General features: G+C 36.1%; 1 protein-coding gene across 6 annotated transcripts in view; it reads left to right on the top strand.

Annotated features, from left to right (window-relative positions):
• UPF3A (UPF3A regulator of nonsense mediated mRNA decay) overlaps positions 1–16,725 on the top strand; it is a 30,088-nt gene extending 13,363 nt beyond the window's left edge. For 2 of the 6 annotated variants that reach the window (XM_033052940.2, XM_033052939.2), the window contains exons 3-9: positions 2,977–3,075; positions 3,162–3,272; positions 6,649–6,704; positions 6,797–6,955; positions 8,797–8,957; positions 12,071–12,365; positions 15,234–15,505. In XM_033052940.2, coding sequence (XP_032908831.1) covers positions 2,977–3,075; positions 3,162–3,272; positions 6,649–6,704; positions 6,797–6,955; positions 8,797–8,957; positions 12,071–12,365; positions 15,234–15,407 — 1,055 coding nt within the window. In that variant the 3' untranslated portion in view covers positions 15,408–15,505. Of the gene's footprint in view, positions 1–941; positions 1,049–2,976; positions 3,076–3,161; positions 3,273–6,648; positions 6,705–6,796; positions 6,956–8,796; positions 8,958–12,070; positions 12,366–15,233 lie in introns of all 6 variants that reach the window. The other 4 variants (XM_033052936.2, XM_033052942.2, XM_033052938.2 and 1 more) reach the window with 4 other exon arrangements.
• Positions 16,726–16,972: the final 247 nt, after the last annotated feature.

Below are 16,972 nucleotides of genomic sequence, written 5' to 3'. Positions count from 1 at the left end.
ACAATGGAATTATGAACACAGGTATTTAAAGATACGGGCTTGTGTTAAGATTTGTTGAAAAACCTGATGTAATATGTAGTCATCATTAAATCAGTTTAAGACGAACTGACATATATAACAATTATAGGAGTTTAAAGCATGTACATGCCATGACTCACAATAACTTAGCTGATGGGTTCTAATTCATTAAATTACCTCAGTTTCGTTGTGGTTGTGGTGTGCCAGCCCTGAGGTTTTTAATCAGGCACATTAAACATTTACCCATGGAGTGGGATTTATGCCAATAAATTCTTGAAGAATCAGAATTATTTTAAGTACCTGTTTCTTTTGCTAGAAATGCTTTGGATTTTCACAGCAACTGTTGGTCACAACTAGACATGCATGTGCATTGATAACACATGCATGTCCAATGGAGTTTATTTATTTGTGTACAATTCAGTGGATTATAGTGCCAACTATTAGGAGTTTTATTTTTTCTTAAAGGAGGAAATGCATTTAAATATAGTAACAGCCTGGAAACTCCCCCTTCACTGCAGTCTTTTACTTAACCTTTTCTGTTTCAGTCATGCAAGACTTTTCTTAGTATGCCCAAGAAGTTCCCCAAAAGCACAGCTGTTATTCATATCTCTTAAATTGGGAAATATGAAAGTTTTGATCCAGCACAATTGGAAATGCATGCTCTGCAATTTAAGGGGACAAAATAAATTGGAAATATTTGTGTCAGTTCAGAATAAATTTCACGGTTGCATACAGAACTCTGGTGTTCTGTTACTTTTTGTCATATATATATAATTAGATATGCATATATAAATGTAAAGGATGCTTAAGGTAGCAGTTTCTCAAAGAAGATGAGAATTACAATGTCATCCTTCTGGTTTTATATTTTCCATAGACTGAAAAGAATAATAAGTAAAAGAAAATAAAATTGTTTCTTGTTGCAGCCTTTATCCTCATCTCTACTCAAGAGCATACATTAACTTTAGAAATTCTGAGGACATCCTTCTTTTTAGAGATCGCTTTGATGGCTATGTCTTCATTGATAATAAAGGTTGGACTATTTGTAAGATATTAAATGTGTATTTATACATATACCATTTTAGAGCATCAATTCGATTCCTTTTTGCTAGTTATGCCATTATTTCCTCACTGTGCAGTTAATTACATAAAAATATGTTAACATTTCTCACTTATAATAAAGTGCAAAATACATTTGTCCATGCAGTCTTGCTTGTCTATGTGGTGTGCATGCTTTATGTGTGTTCTTGTACTTTAGGCAATGCACTGTCAAGATCATACTAAGAAAATGACCTTGTGCTAGTTTTACAATTCATTACAGTAGTAACTGAACACATTGTGAGCATGGATTTTTGCATCCTCAGTGTTTCTAAAATAAAGTTCTGCCACTTACTTCTGTTTGGAAAAAGCAAGGGGAAACCTTCAACATTTTTGTTGACCACTTTCAAGACATGTAAAGATTGAATTTTTAATTTTGCAGACAACTTGAGTTCCGAGAACAAGAATGGCAAAACAGATTACCAGTTTTAAAATGTTCAGTCTGCAAATGTTTGCCTAACAGTAAAGAAAAAGTCTGTAATGTAAGTGTGGATAAATCCAGGTCTCCTGCAGGAGTATGAAACTGCCATCAATAAGAAGTGGTTTAGCAGAACTTTAGCAGTTCCTTGCCTCATTCAGGCATACCTTCTGTAAAAAATTGCGTAGGTTATGCAAAGTAGACATGGATTTGTGGCTCTCTTGTACAGACCTTTTCTGTTCTGTACACTCAGTGAAGCAGGGGTCCTGTGAAAAGTAGTCATGCTAGAAACAGATCTCTAAAGAAGCTGTCAAACTGATGAATTCCTCTTCATTTCCTTCCTGAGATGTTTTATTTGCTTCTAATATCCCTCAAATTTGGATATTTTTTTGTAAAGACGAAGAACAACACATTCTTAGCATTTCCCAGATTTAAAATACTGGGTGTTTTAAGATTAAAAACTAGAAGGAAGTTATTTTTATGACTCTGCTAAAACTTTGCCTAAATTCAGCACATTCTTCAATATTACGCTAGTCTGAAGCCAGAATACTCTGCAAAACTGAACTTGGACGCAATTGGACTGTTTGACCTGATTGCTTGTACAATTAAAGAGCACCAGGTTTGATCAGAAGTGCTCTCTGGTGAGGCTTGTGGAAGCATTGCATCATGAGGCTAAAACTGAAACAAGGATTAGCAGGTTCAATAAGGTTAACAAATGTTCTAGCAGATGGAAGACAAGTTTTCTGTGGACTTGAGCAAAGTATTATCTTGAACCTGCTGCAAGTGGAAACCAAGTGAAATTCAAAACCCACACGTAGTTCTCACTCTAGTCCAAAGAAGAAGCCAGCGTTTGAGGCACAACTCAAAGGACCTCTGCCAGTAAACACAGGAAGGAGTTGCACAGTCCATCATAAACAGAGAAGTTTCACACAATTTCACACAATACATGCTGGATTTTACGGCTGTGGTTCTGAAAGGAGATTCTTTGTTGTTTGGTTACATATTACACATTATTTATTTATTTATTTATTTATTAGGCTTTTAGGCAATAAATCCTTAGAAAAGCAACTCAACAGTTTCAGATTGATTTCCCGATAGTACTGAATCACTTGTCAGACTGAGATTTTGTGATAGATTTTTCTACTCAATGTCTGTGAATAAAAAGGGAACTATAAATAATGATGCAAGAATTTTATTTTGCAACAGTAGTCATCCTCATTTTCACAGTCTTGTCAGCATATCCAAATAAAAGTGTTTTTTTTCTTTTCAATTTGAAATACCTCTACATGTAACTTTTCATTAGAAGTTTAGAAGTGAATTGTAGAATTATTTATTTTTGTTTTCACATAAGACTTCCCAACACATGTTCAAGAGTTTTGAAAATCTTTCTTGAAGGCAGGGAATGTTTCTCTCCCTCAAAAAACTAAGGACTGATTTCTTTTAAGGTTTGGAATATCCTGCAGTCGTTGAGTTTGCTCCATTCCAGAAGATTTCAAAAAAGAAGCTGAAGAAAAAAGATGCCAAAGCTGGGAGCATTGAAGATGGTAAATATCTTTTCTTGACATCACAATGGAAAATTTCTGTCATGCATTGCAAAGTGTTAACATAATTCAACATTTTTTCTTCACAGATCCAGAATATAGGAAATTCTTAGAGAGTTATTGTGCTGACGAAGACAAGATTTGTGCCAATCCTGAGATTCTTTTGGGAGAGATTGAGGCCAAAACAAGGGAACTCATTGGTCTGTTTTCTTGATTTTTCTTATTATTGAGATTATTCAATATCTTACCTTTATATCTTTATGCAAGAGCTGACCTGTTCAATCTAAGAGATGTATATTATTGCAGTTGAATATTTGTTTTCTAGGCAAGTAGTCTCTATGCATGAAATCATTTGGCTTCACTTGAACTTTTGCATGCACACACACTGGTTTCAGAAATAGGCCCTTAGTAATTCTGAATACTTACAGATGTATTAGTAGATGGAAGATTTATTTTTAAAATACAAAATAGCTGAATACTTAACCATTGATCCTGATATTAGCTGCTTTTATTAAGAAACAGGAAATTATCTCTGTTCTCACAGTCAAGACTCTGGAAAAGCTCTGAAAGTAAGGCAACATCTTGTTTTCTGTATGCATGCAGCATGACTTCCACAGTCCTGGGGGAAATTTTAAATGAGGTGAGCACTGAAATCTTCAGTGCTAGTATACAGTTTTCAGGATGACGTGGAATTTTGGTGTATCTTTAAGTGATAACATGCAGAACACTTAGTCTTTCCCTAGGTGTGACAGTTGAGTAGGAAAAAAATACTGACCTTTGCTGTTATTTCTTTACAGTGAGTAAGTGGCCATCTCTTACAATTGAACCATAGAATCCAATAATTTAGGCTGGAAACTTGCTATTCAAGAACATCAAGTACAACCATTAAGTCAGCAGTGCCAAGTCCACCACTAAACCATGCCCCCAAATGCCACAACTGCACATCTTTTAAATGCCTCCAGGGACAGCGACTCCACCATTTCCCTGGGCAGCCTGTTCCAGTGCTTGACAGTCTTGTGAAGAAATTTTTCTTAATATCCAATATAAATTTGCTCAGTTGCATCTTGAGGCCATTTCCCCTTTCCTGTCACTTGTTACTGCTATTTGAGAGTTGACTGGAGAAATTTGGGACTCTAATAATTTAGAGAAAGTGGAAATTGACATTTAGATAACTCTGTTGGCAATAAAACTTGTTTGTTGCTGTTTTAAATAGGGAAGTCACCCAATAATTTTTATTTACCCCAGATCTTCCATGGTATTTGACAGCAGAATAACAGCAGTAAAAATTTTTAATAAGTTTGCAGTTTACAAAAAGTTTACAGTTTCAAGAAGATTTATTGACTTAAAAATATTTTATCAGTGAAGATGATTAATCTTGAGAGTTGCAGATTTCTGACTAACAATATTAACTGAAGGCAGCTTTACATTTAGACTTCTAGTGTTTCATTTCTGTTCAATCAGAGGAAATCAAACTAGTTGCTTTATTTTTCCTACCACTCAAAGCTGTGGCCACTGCTATAAATACAAAACCAAAGATATTTTCAGCAGGTAGCATGTGTATAGCAAAATTATGTAAGGATTTCGCTGTGTCTGGTTTCAAAGATGTTACTCCTACTGATGTCAATGAAGGATGTGCCCAAGACTTTGCTGGCAGAATTGAGCCTCACATGCTCAGCATTTCTCCATGTGAAGTTACTGCAAGCCAACATGTTTTATGCATCATGTCAGATGTGTTGGCTGATCAGTTTCCATGTGACAGAGAGATACAAAAGAGATTTTCTCTGTAGCAAGATGAAGATAAGCTCTTTTTTCTGGTTGGTTTGTAGACAGCAAGATAAAATGTAAAGTTTTACTGACATAGCTCTTCTTTAGTAATTTATTTTCTTTTAAAGATTCTTAAATTTTAAGAAATTACTCTTAGGCTTGTATTTGCAGTGAGGCCCATAAATAAGATGCGTAAGATTCAAGTTTGATAAACATTGTTTTTTTCCCCTGCTCTTTTGGTAGTACTCATGACACTGCTTCTCTCCCTTGAACTTCTAGTTACAATTTCTCATTAAACCTCTTGCACTACAGTCTTAGTCATGACTAGGGTCAGTTCTGAACTCTCAGTGCAGCTTATCATTTCCCCAGACCTTCCAGTTACAATTTGTGATCTCTTTCAGGATGTAAAGGTGCCAGAGGCAGCCACTGCTCAGTTAGGGGATCTTAGAGAGGAGAGAGAGGCAAAACTCAGATCTGAGGGACTGCAAGGGGGCTCTGGGGATCTGAAACTTGTCAAAAATGATGGGCAGGTGGGGAGAATGGGGAGGCATGGAAAATCTAGGGATAGAGGAAGGTAAATATCAAATCAACAATCTTAATTGGTTGTTGATTCCTACCACTGATGTTTGCTAAAAAGAAAGAGTGAATCCTATCAGCCTTCCCATTCATAACTGTGTAACAAAGTTTTGTTGTTAATGAATGGGTTGCCCCCAGCATAATCCAGTTTTCAATACAAAAAAATTTAAATGTTTTGGGGATATGAATTGTGTCCAGATTTTGGTCATGTCATTTCAAATTTCTAGAAAACATTTTTAATTGTTTTCTTTCCTTCTTTCTTTTTTTTTTCAAATATTGTCATGCATTTCAATAGGGAATGTTTTTCTGTGGTTTGAGGGCGAATCCTATACATAACTAGAGTAATTTCAAGTAGTAAACATTTTCTGTTCTGGGACGTCTAAAACTGACAAAATCTGTTGTAACTACTCATAGTTTTAAGTACAGACTGAATTGAAATCTGAGTTCAGTACTGACAGTCATGAATGAAGAATTTGATAAGGAACATGATAAAGAATTTGATTACGTTCTCCAAGTTTTTGTAGAATTTGGGGATGGCTCAGGCAGGTGACTTGATTTCAGAGCATGGAGACAGCTCTGTGATGAAAGAATGGCTGTGTGATCCAGTAGATGAGACCTTTTATTAGCAATTTGGGAAGCCATTGTTTTATTGGGTGTGCTGATACTTTGCTATGTAACCTGGGACAAACTCCTTATCTCTTACTCCTCCTGTTTTCCTACGGAAAGACGAATACCAAATGACAGGTAAATGAATATGTTATATGGGACTGAAAATGTTTCCTTCATGATGTACTTTGAAAACTGGGATTGAAAAGTGCTATGTGAGATTACAGTAATGTGGGCTGTGTATGAATAACAATATAGCTACTTTTGATGTACAAAAGTAAAAAGTAGAAATAGATTCTGAACGCATTTCTTTCTTTTTTTGTTGAAATAACCATTCAATGAGCAGGAGAGAAAAAACATTCTCTTGAACTGAAAGGATATGATCTTTAATTAAACATCAAATAATCGAGCAACATATTTTTGTTGCTTCTAATGCTAACAGCAAAAAAGCAATGAAGTGTTTCTAAAGCAAAATGATGGGAATGCCTTCAAAAATACATGAAACAAATAAGTTTATCAATGATTTAGCTCCCTTTCAGATAAAGCTAGAAAAAGGGGGTTAATTCTAGAGTAAAGAAATGAGTACATTTTAGGAGTTGAACACTATATCACAAATTTTTTGTGTTTTAGCTAGAAGAACAACACCCCTTTTGGAATATATTAAAAATAGAAAATTAGAAAAGCAGGTACGTTCAGACTTTTGCCTGAAGTTCCACATTTATGTTTCATATGATTTTCTGTTGGACAATTTACAATTAATCATTCTTGAACTCTTCAGAGAATACGAGAAGAGAAAAGAGAAGAACGAAGGCGGAGAGAATTGGAGAAGAAGCGTTTGCGGGAGGAAGAGAAAAGGAAGCGCCGAGAAGAAGAAAGACGTAAAAGAAAAGAAGTGGAGAAGCAAAAGAAAATTTCTGAAAAAGAAATAAGGATCAAGGTAACTGAGATCAATGAAAAAAATTATTCTTCTTTTGAAGTTATGCAGAAGTTCTTTGGTCTCTCAATGTTTATTTAGTGTACAGCACAGTGTGGAGCCACCAAACCAGTTTTGACTGGAAGGGAGAGTAATGTAGGGCTTTGACAAAGTGTTGTTTGAAAGTGTAACTGATGGTCCTACCTACCGTGATGTGCTGCAATTACAGCAGGTAACTCAAGTATCTTCATACAGCTCTGCTGCATTCTATGCCGCCATTACCTGACAGAATCAAATTGTTCTGTGCCAGCTTGTTGGAAGATTATTGTGGGTTTGATCCCCATATGGGACATTCACTTAAGAGTTGGACTTGATTCCTGTGGGCCTCTTCTAACTCAGAATATTCTGTGTTTCTGTGAAACATAGCTTTAACACTTCCTGTCATGCAAATATTCATTTGGCCATGCAGAGACACATATTTATATTTATACTCAGAACTGATCTATTTTAATTGTGTGCTTTAGCCAAGTTATAACAAAGTCTCGCTAATTTCAGGTTGCACTGCCTTTCAACAATGAGAATGGATTTTAATGACATAACTTAGGAGGGTTTATCTTGTACTGTGAAGTCAGACCATATAAAACCATCTTATTTGCATAAGATGACATAGATAAAACTGTTCATCTGAACCAAATTTTCTGCTATTGGAAAGGCTTTTTATGTGGTATAAGAATCGATAAGCATAAAGCAAGAGCATGCAGATTTAGTAGTGGTGATAAGCCACAGAACTGTGGACATCTTTCCTCATTTCTTCTTGGAAAAGAGTTTTCTTCACCTTAAAGTGTAAAAATCGTACATTCTGAAGCTGAATTATATGTTTTTTCATATCTGGGCATTAAAAAAAAGTACTAGAAGTTCCTAAGAAAAGTGACTTAATCCTTAAAATATATTATCTAAAATTACTTGTCAAAAAAACCCCAGTATTTATGGTATATCTGTGTTGATATGACCCTGAAAGGTATTTCTGTCTCTGAAAGAAAAAGGAAATATTACCTGAGAGAAACATTATAGAAGTTTTAAATACTGGAGAAGAGTAACCTATGCTCATTTCAGAAATGAAATGGTGGAATGGAAAGACTGAGATGTTCTGCCTAGAATTGATACATTAGGGTAGTAATTTGAGACAGTTGGTCCTTCTGTAAAGATTATGGCTTTAATACTATACACTGCTGAAACCCTGTGTGAGTTGCTATGAAAGGAACAGACTCCTTGAAAATCTTAATCTTCGAGGTAAAAATGTAATGACTTATCATGTGCTAATGTCACAAGGTTTTCCTCATCTGAATTTGTGTCAGGATGTACTAAGCAACTACTTCTACATGCCTGTCTATCCCAAGTAATTCATGTGTGACACACATTTTATGTATATTTGAAGGAGTTAGTTATTAATCCTACTTTCTTTGTAGCATTGTAGAGGTTCTGCTTCTTATTTTATGGGCAATGACATTGAGCTCTGTTGCATGATTTCTAGGAAACCATAGACCATAATAATGTCTTTTATATTTATAACTCAGGAAAGAAGAGTAGGTAAGTGCTCTGAGAAGAATAGGTAAGTGCTTTTTCCAGTATTCTCAGCGTATTTGAAAGTGTGCAGTTGAATGCCTGTTAATGACTGTCACTCCTTAGCAAATGTAAACCACCCTTTTAAAATAACTTTAAATTTCATGCTTTGTAAAATACATTCCTAGCACATAAATAAAGTATCTCCAGTTTTAGAAGGTTACTGATGTATTTAGTACTTGTTAAAATGTCAGTACAATAGAGGAGAATAATTTTGCATCATAATATAAACAAATATCTCTTAGCTTCTCAAGAAGCCTGAAAAAGGAGATGAGCTGGCCAGTGAAAAGCACAAAGAAAAAGGTGAAGAAGCTGACATTGAGGAAAACAAATGGGATAAATCAACTGGATCTGGGAGCATAAAATCCAAATCTTTGGAGAGTTCACTGAAAGAACTTAAGGAAAAGTAAGTAATATTTATCTTTTAGTCTTTGATTTAGATCTTAAATGCTTTCATTGTAAACCTTAAATATGTGGTGCAGTGACAAGATGTTCTGTCACTAAAGAACCAATTTCATTCTGTTGTGAACAAATCTCTTCCTGTTGTTTTGGTAAAATGTGTTTCGTAACAATTTATTGACCTGGTGGCAGTATTAGTGGATGCAATTTGTTATTGGTGAGATGCTATGAAATCCTAGATTGGAAGGATTTCTGCATGAAAATTCAAGTAATTCAAGTAATTTTGTTGTTATTTCACCTGTTCCCCATCAAGAGCTCAGGTAAGGCTCTTCTTCCATTACTCATGTCAAAGACTAAATTGACCACAATGCCATACTTTTCCTTCACACATGGGTTGGCTGCAAGAAACATGTAAATGTGTTAGGTAAGTGGGACAATTGCAAAATAGTGAAGGGGTGAATGAAAGCCTTATGATAGATAAATGCAGTAGGCTATCTCCCACTGCCTTTTGTGTTACGTTTGCAATGGTAGGAGCAAGAGGCATAGCTCAGTTCTATTACTGCTGTAGCCTGGAAATGCCTCATCTTAAAAGTGTTTCCAGCAATGGTTCTCTTTCTTGTCCTTTGGCATGTGAGTCCCACTGCAAGCTGGATTTACCCATAAGATATATAAGATAAGTAACTAAGAAAAATATGTATGTTCTGAATGTTCCTGAAAACTTCCATGTCCTGCTGAAATTGAAAATATTCAGTAACTTCTTTGTTGATGGTCTTCAAGAAAGGGAACAGAACAAGCTCTGCAGAAACACTTACAGGGCCAAATCAGTTGTTTGCTGCTCATAGAATCTTTCAGGTTGGAATGGACCTTTACGAACTTGGATTCCAACTGTTAACCCCGCACTGTCAAACTGCCACTATAAACTGTATCTTTAAGTGCCATGTCTACATGTCTTTTAAGTATCTCCAGAGATGCTGACCCCTACTACTTCTCTTGCTTTTTATGGATTAAACTTTTGGTGGTGCCATGTAATATTGTTTGCTATTGATCCTGTAAGTTTAATAAGGCATTAATGTAGATTTTGCTCATGTGAAACAGAATCTATTTGTCTGCACAGGTGCAGTAAGCATTACCTTGTGTTTCCAAGTGCTGATTTCATCTTGATTTTTAGTGGGTAGGTAGCAAGATATGAGCTATTTCAGCTGGATTGAGATTTGAAGTTGAAACTTTGAAGTTGTCAGACTCAGAAATTGGTAATAAGCTGTAACTGCCAACTGCCAACTCTGCCTTGAGGAGATTAAACTGCCTGTTTGAAACCATGTCAAAGGCTTGGTAGCAATAGCTTCCTACCACAAATCAAAATCTCAGGAGGGGCATAGTTACATGGTCAAATAGAGATTTGAAACTACACCAAACAGAAGTGTGCTTCCATTCCCTTTACTTCCATTCATTTCTTCTTTCTCTGACTGTGTAACTTTGTCTTCAACCTATACTCTGAAATTGCCTACCCTGCCATTTTCAGTCTTGCCTGCCTGTTCACTGTGACTGAATTTTAGGAATCTGCTTTAACCACTCTTTGAACAGGAGGGTGTATCGCTGTCACCTGCCTGCCTTTAGACACAGCACTTCCTCTCCAATAGTAACAGACAAGGGAAGAGACAAGTACCAGGCAATACTACAGTGACAAATTGAGGGGATATTTTTGGCTTTTTGGAAGGTTGTGCCCTGAGCTTTGCTAGGACTTGGGAGTTAGGGTTTGGAATAGCATATTAAACATGAAATGAAGTAACTTACAGCCACTTATACCCTTTGGGAGCTAACATAGTATTTTATATAAATGTATCCATGCTACAGGTACATGATCTGTGTAATTGTGGTTGGTTCAGGTGTCTGTGACAGCTGGGATGTTGCTTCCACTTGGTGAATGTGTTATGCTGACACAAGCTCAGTCTTGCAAAATGCTGAATAACTTACTTTCATTCAGGTTCTGCTCTGACTTTCAGCTCTTCCTGAGATGGGGACATTCTTTTGGCAGCCCCAGTAATGCCCAAGTTCGTGACAGATGCTAACAATTTTCACATTTCTGTTATATGGGAAAAAAAGTTATATATATATATATAGATACACTTGTATTTGTATTAAATAATTCTAAATGAGAAGCATGTTACTACATATTTAATATTTAATCACTACACCATTAAAAATCTCCATCCTCTCTGATTCTACCTGCAGTTTCCCAAAACATGAGAGACTTATCAAAAGTAACTTGCTATTTCAATTTTAAGTATTTATGCTTATGTAACAAAAAGAAACTGCCTGTATTTGTTCCTTTTGAAGTTCAATCTATTTTGTAATCTTTCTACATTATTTGCAGTTTGGCCATATGAGGGAAACACCCATTTGCTGAACTGGAACGATGAAGTGAATAAGAGAATCAATAATTTTGTCAGGCAGCAAAATGTTGCCAATGGTCTTTATAATATAAACCATTTACAGCATAGCAGAAATTAGGTATCATGTTGTAGTAAGGTAATGGCCTTTGCTGAAATAAAATATGCAATGGCAGGCTAGGTTACTTGGAGATACAATAAACAAAAGCCTGGAACATAAGTATTTATTTCCACAAATGTCTTCTTCAAGTTATGATGTCAGTAAATAATTTTTGTTATAGAGACATAAAATTTACGTGTTGATACATGATACCTGCACAATTCCTTCAGATCCTGAATATTCCTGTTCAAGGGAGTACTTACTTGCATGACTCACCTCAACACCAGGCTACAGGACCTAATAGTGCAGCCTGTGTTTATGTGAAGGGTATTGGAGAATTATTGATAGGATTTCAAAGTGGGATAGAAGGTGAAGAATGGACCTTGCACAACAGTTTCCCAAAAGCTTGGTAAAGCTTTGTCTGCCATTCTGAACTGAATGCGTGGTCAAGGGCTGGACATACATGGGTGAAACATCCAGCATATAACCCCTTCGTAATGAGAAAAAAACAACCTTGACGTATTACTTGTATGCACACTTCTGAAGTGAATGAAGGCTGTGACTTATATCTTTCTGTAACTTCTTTTTACTGTTAATTGCTTGGATTTTCTTCCTTTTTATACATACTCATAGGTCACAAAATGATAGTGACAAAGAGCAAAGAGATTTGGAGAGAAGATTTCGAGAAAAAGAACCTGAAAGACAAAGGTATCGATTGGATGATGGCAGAAAGCATAGAACTCACTATGAGTTTGACAAGTTTATGAGAAGGAATGAAGAAGAGCTGAAATGGGGGAAAGGATACAACCAAGACAGAGGAAAGAAAGGGAACTACAACTACAGCTTCACTGTGGAGGCAGTAGACAAACTGGGTAAAGAGGACAAGTGTGATGACATGGCATCCAAAAAGGAGCGCATAAGAAATAAGGTTCTTTTATTCATTTAGGATAATCTTTCATTAGTTAAACATGGGTCAAAGATCACAAGTTTTATCTTCTGCAAATTCAGCATAAAGATGCTTTTTCAAATGGACTCTTTATCTCATTTTCAGTAAAACCCAGATTTCTTTCTGGGTTGTGTCAAAGGACACATCAATTAAAATAAGGTTACAGGCTCATTCATATTTACAATATATAGAAGACTTTTTGTCTTCATTTCAACCCTGTAATTTTAAGAATACTATTCTTGGAAGCCTTACATTTTATAAGTGTATTAAAAATGGTTGCATTTCTGATCTGTAATGAAAAAACTGTGGCATGTTAGTCTTGTAAAAATGTACTTCCATTGCTCTCATAACTAAAATAGTTATATTATGGATTTGCCAGGCATTGCTTGGTAGAGCAACAATAAGGGCTTAAATAAATAGCTAATTCAGAGAGCATGAATGTATGGATTCTGCAGTACTACATACCTGCCAGTATGAAAAGGCTGTCGTTTCATCAGGATAAATTTATCTTCATAGCTGCTGTCAGTGAAAGAGCAGATGCAAAACCAGTGTGAGCAGGGCCTGTATCAGGGTGTGTAGTAGAGCTGTCCCTTATTGTCTCCCAGAGATATGGGTATCATTTTTCTCAGTCTGGCTGATTGCACAGATGTGCCAAAGTCTTTTCAGGATGTGCCTCTCCTTGTCAGCCCCATTCTCTCTCTCTTTCTCTCGCGATCCTAGGTTTTCCACAAAAGATGGCCAAAACACTGTTAGCATAGAATTTATTCTGCATGTGAAACTTCTCTCAAAACATGTGACTGACCTGTACTGTGGGTTAAGGCTGACAAGATTAAACTGGTCACATGCAGAGTGAGTCTGCATGGAATATGCAGGGAACAAGTCCAGGTGGACTCACTCTGCATGTCAAGGAAGTCATCTTGTGCAAACACACAAAGACTGGTGTGCCCTGGGGATTTTTTATTCAGGAGTCAGCTGGGCAGGATGGCTTTATCTGCATTTACACATTCACCACTTTCCTCATCAGTGGCTCTACATTTTTCTGTAGAACAGTCAGAAAAATGGCTAGTTCAGTGACAGGAAGATGGGAAAAATGTTTTTTCTTATTCTTGCCATGCTCTTCTTGAAATCTGTCAAATCAATCTCCAACCTTGGAACTGGATGGTAGGTCTTCGGGTTCTTTTGGCAAGTGTTAAGAAGATGCTTGCTTTTTATTTGTTTGCAAAATGCTTCTGGTAGCCTGCTGAGTCTCTGTGGATTAGTCCACACTTGGGACTAAAATTCTAGAATTGTTCCCTACAAAAATAAGCAGTAAGGTTTTTTGCAGTGTGGTGACTTTTTTCCCTAGAGAATTTATCACACAGGTGAGATTAGGGGCTCTTGGGTATAACATTGCAACTTGGGTATAACATTGACAATACCAACATAAATTTTTAGTCAGAGTTGGAACCTCTTTCTGAAGTTTGTAGGAATTAATTAGAAAATGGAAAATTTCCAGTGTAAGTAACATGATAGCTTTTATGTAAACTGCAGGCTACAGAGGCTGTGGTAGGAAAAGTCATTTAGACCCTTTATCATAAACTTTCTAATAAACTTTCTGCTTGTCAGAGGATCTACTTTTATGCAGCTGTTTGGGATATAGAAAGGTGTGTTAGTCATAAGGCTCAGTAGTGAATCTTGACATCTCGTCTAAAGAGAAGGAGGAAAAAAAGTGAATGAAAAAAAGACAAGTGGATCAAAAAAGATGAGGGAAAAAGAAGAGAGAAAATACATATTGGGAATGAGACAAAAGAATGAAAGAACAAAAATCCAGAATTAATTCAAATTATGAAGACAGTTGAAAATTGGTATCGTTTGATGTAGGACAATTTACTGTCTTTAAGTAGGCTGCTGGCTGTTTGCTAAACTTAACACAAAATTGATCAAAAAGCTCAGGCTTTAGTGAGCTTTTGGTTGTTTCATAATGTTATGTGAAAGTAAAATACCCTTACCAGGAAAAGACTTCTCAGCAAAGTTTCTAACTGGTGTGTTTTACTAATGAAGTTTCAAAAATAAAGAGTGCTCTGAAGAACTACAGAGCATCACCATTTGCCAGCTTGAGGTGTTTTTTCCATGTAAACTGGCTCCCTCTTCCATTTTCTCAGGATCAGAGCAGCATGTGTATGATTGGGTCGCTCACAGAGCCTGCACATGCTCAAATTGTACTTACTTTATTGTCAATGTATGAATTCCCCTGCTCTCACATTCAGTATGGAAGGCAAGATGAAGTGGAGCAATAACTGTGCAATTTTATTTTAATGTGTAAAATTCAAATGTGCATTGCATGTTTAAATTCTGGTAATGATTGCGTAGTGATTGATGATCAGTTGAGGATAATTTTCTAGCTGCCAGCTGCTGAGCTGTTCTGTGATCTGTCTTGGATTTTTATGCTTATATGTAATATTTGACATTCATCTGCAGAGTTGCAAGTGCACAGGCTGTTGTTCTCAGCCGATGTTAGTGAAGGTAACACCATTTCTTTTGTTTTACTTGTAATACCATGTTGTAATTGTTTGCAGTATTTCTCCTTGTTTATGTCAAATGTATCATAGGATCCTTAATTTTTACAGCATTTTTCATTTATTCAAAATGTTTGGCTCCCAAGAATAGTGTTATAAGCAATGCGTATTGGATACTAGATACTGAATACCCAGTCAATTTTCATTGCACTCAATTTTTTTCCCGGTTCTTATGAAATATAAAGGAATTTAACACAATATCTACTTTCTTCATAAAGATTCAAAACTTTAAAATTCCACATATGTGTCCCACATGGGTTTCTCAGAGTGTTAACCATTATCTTCTTCCTTCTAGGATCGTCCAGCCATGCAGTTGTACCAGCCAGGAGCTCGCATCCGAACACATATGGGACCTACAAGTAAAACCTATGACTGCAGTGGGAAATCCTTTGAAGATGCTCTTGATAAAAAGTATGAGGCAGATAATTCAGCTGGAGCTAGTTCTGAAAAGACTGAAGAAGCAGAATAAAACAATCTGGGGGAAAAGGCTTGTGAAAAGGAATGAATTTAAGATTCAGCGTCATCACAAAAAACCCACTGAGCTATTTCAGACCTCCACAGGCAATTGCATCAACAAAATAATAATAGCTCTGCCTCTTACTTTCTGTAAAATAAAGGGAAGAGTGCCTGGAGGTATATAAAATATCTTACAGCAAAGGAATATTGCTGCTTTTTTACAAAAAGCAGATCAAGCACTCTTTAATCTAAAAGCAGCTCAAATATTTTATTAGATTTACCTTGAATTAGAAGACCCTCTAACAATTTTAAGGGAATATTTATATGAGACTTTACAGAAGCTATGTCATCTTTTTGAGTCTAAAGAAATGAAATGTAAACTTGCATCAGTTTGAATTCTGAGGCGCTTTACATGTATTTGGTGCATGACTTGAGGGTCCACAGGACCCGTTCCTGCAAATGGCAGGGGCAGGGGCTGCTGCAGCGTGTTGCAGTCAGACTCAGTGGGACCAGCCCTGGGACAAAGCTCTGGAGCCAGTGGTGTTTGCAGGATGAGGCCCACGGTTTACACAGTTATGAGGAATGTCCGGTGCTGTGTGTATCTCATGGTGTTTATGTTGGTTTTCAATTAACCATAGTGTCAGATAAATGTTAGTAAAGCCACAAGTATGTTGTTGGAGAGTTTGTCATTTTTTGAGCCACTTTTGCCTTTTATGTTTTAATAGATTCCTTGCGCTTAAAACAGAAGATAGCTAATGCAAACATCAACACATTAACAATAAATCTGGGTTTAATTAATTAGCTGGTTTTTACTGTTCTGACACTGACTTTTCGACAAAAAAAGTGGTTGTACAGTGATGACTTTTTATATGCTAATGTTTCATATAAGTTGCAGTAACAGGATTCGGAAAATATAAGATACAGGAACAGTCTGCAGTTTTATTTGTTAAAAAATTAAACACACATGAATGTCAATTGCAAACTACCATTTTGTAAGATCTAGGCCAGATTTTGCCCTCTAAGGCAGGCATGAGTGTGTGCGTGTATGTGTGTGTGTGTGTGTCTTCTGTTGGTTTCAATGACAGACATGTGTTCATTAAAGGGCAGGATATGTTCATTTATCTTTCATGGCTGAAAACTTCTCAGTTGTCTAAAACTGAGACCTGCTTTGTCATTGAAGTTAAATAGTAACATATTAATTTATTTTTACATCCTCTCTGAACATTTTATTATTAAGCATAACATCTAATTGTCCTAGACTGAAAATTATTTATTGTATTTTACCAGATTAAATAGAATAAAAGCAAAAAAGATTTTGACTATGATTTTGAGATGTGAGACTGTGCTCTTTTTTTCATTCATTACTCCAGAAAAAAAATAAGTAAGATGCTATTATAGTGCTTTGCATGCTTCAGAATTAGATAAAAATACACTTGAGAAGACTTTTAGTATCAGGCTACATAAGTCAGCTGCCAACTAAAATTACTTCAAGATTAAGTAAAACTGCTGCTAGAAAATCATCTGGGTTTAGCACCATCTAAAGTTTATCTCATTTGCCAAGTTTACCCTGACTGCAGG

The sequence above is a fragment of the Catharus ustulatus genome, chromosome 2, assembly GCF_009819885.2.
Source record: "Catharus ustulatus isolate bCatUst1 chromosome 2, bCatUst1.pri.v2, whole genome shotgun sequence".
Taxonomy (NCBI): Eukaryota; Metazoa; Chordata; class Aves; order Passeriformes; family Turdidae; genus Catharus; species Catharus ustulatus.
This window is presented reverse-complemented; position numbering and strand designations above follow the sequence as displayed.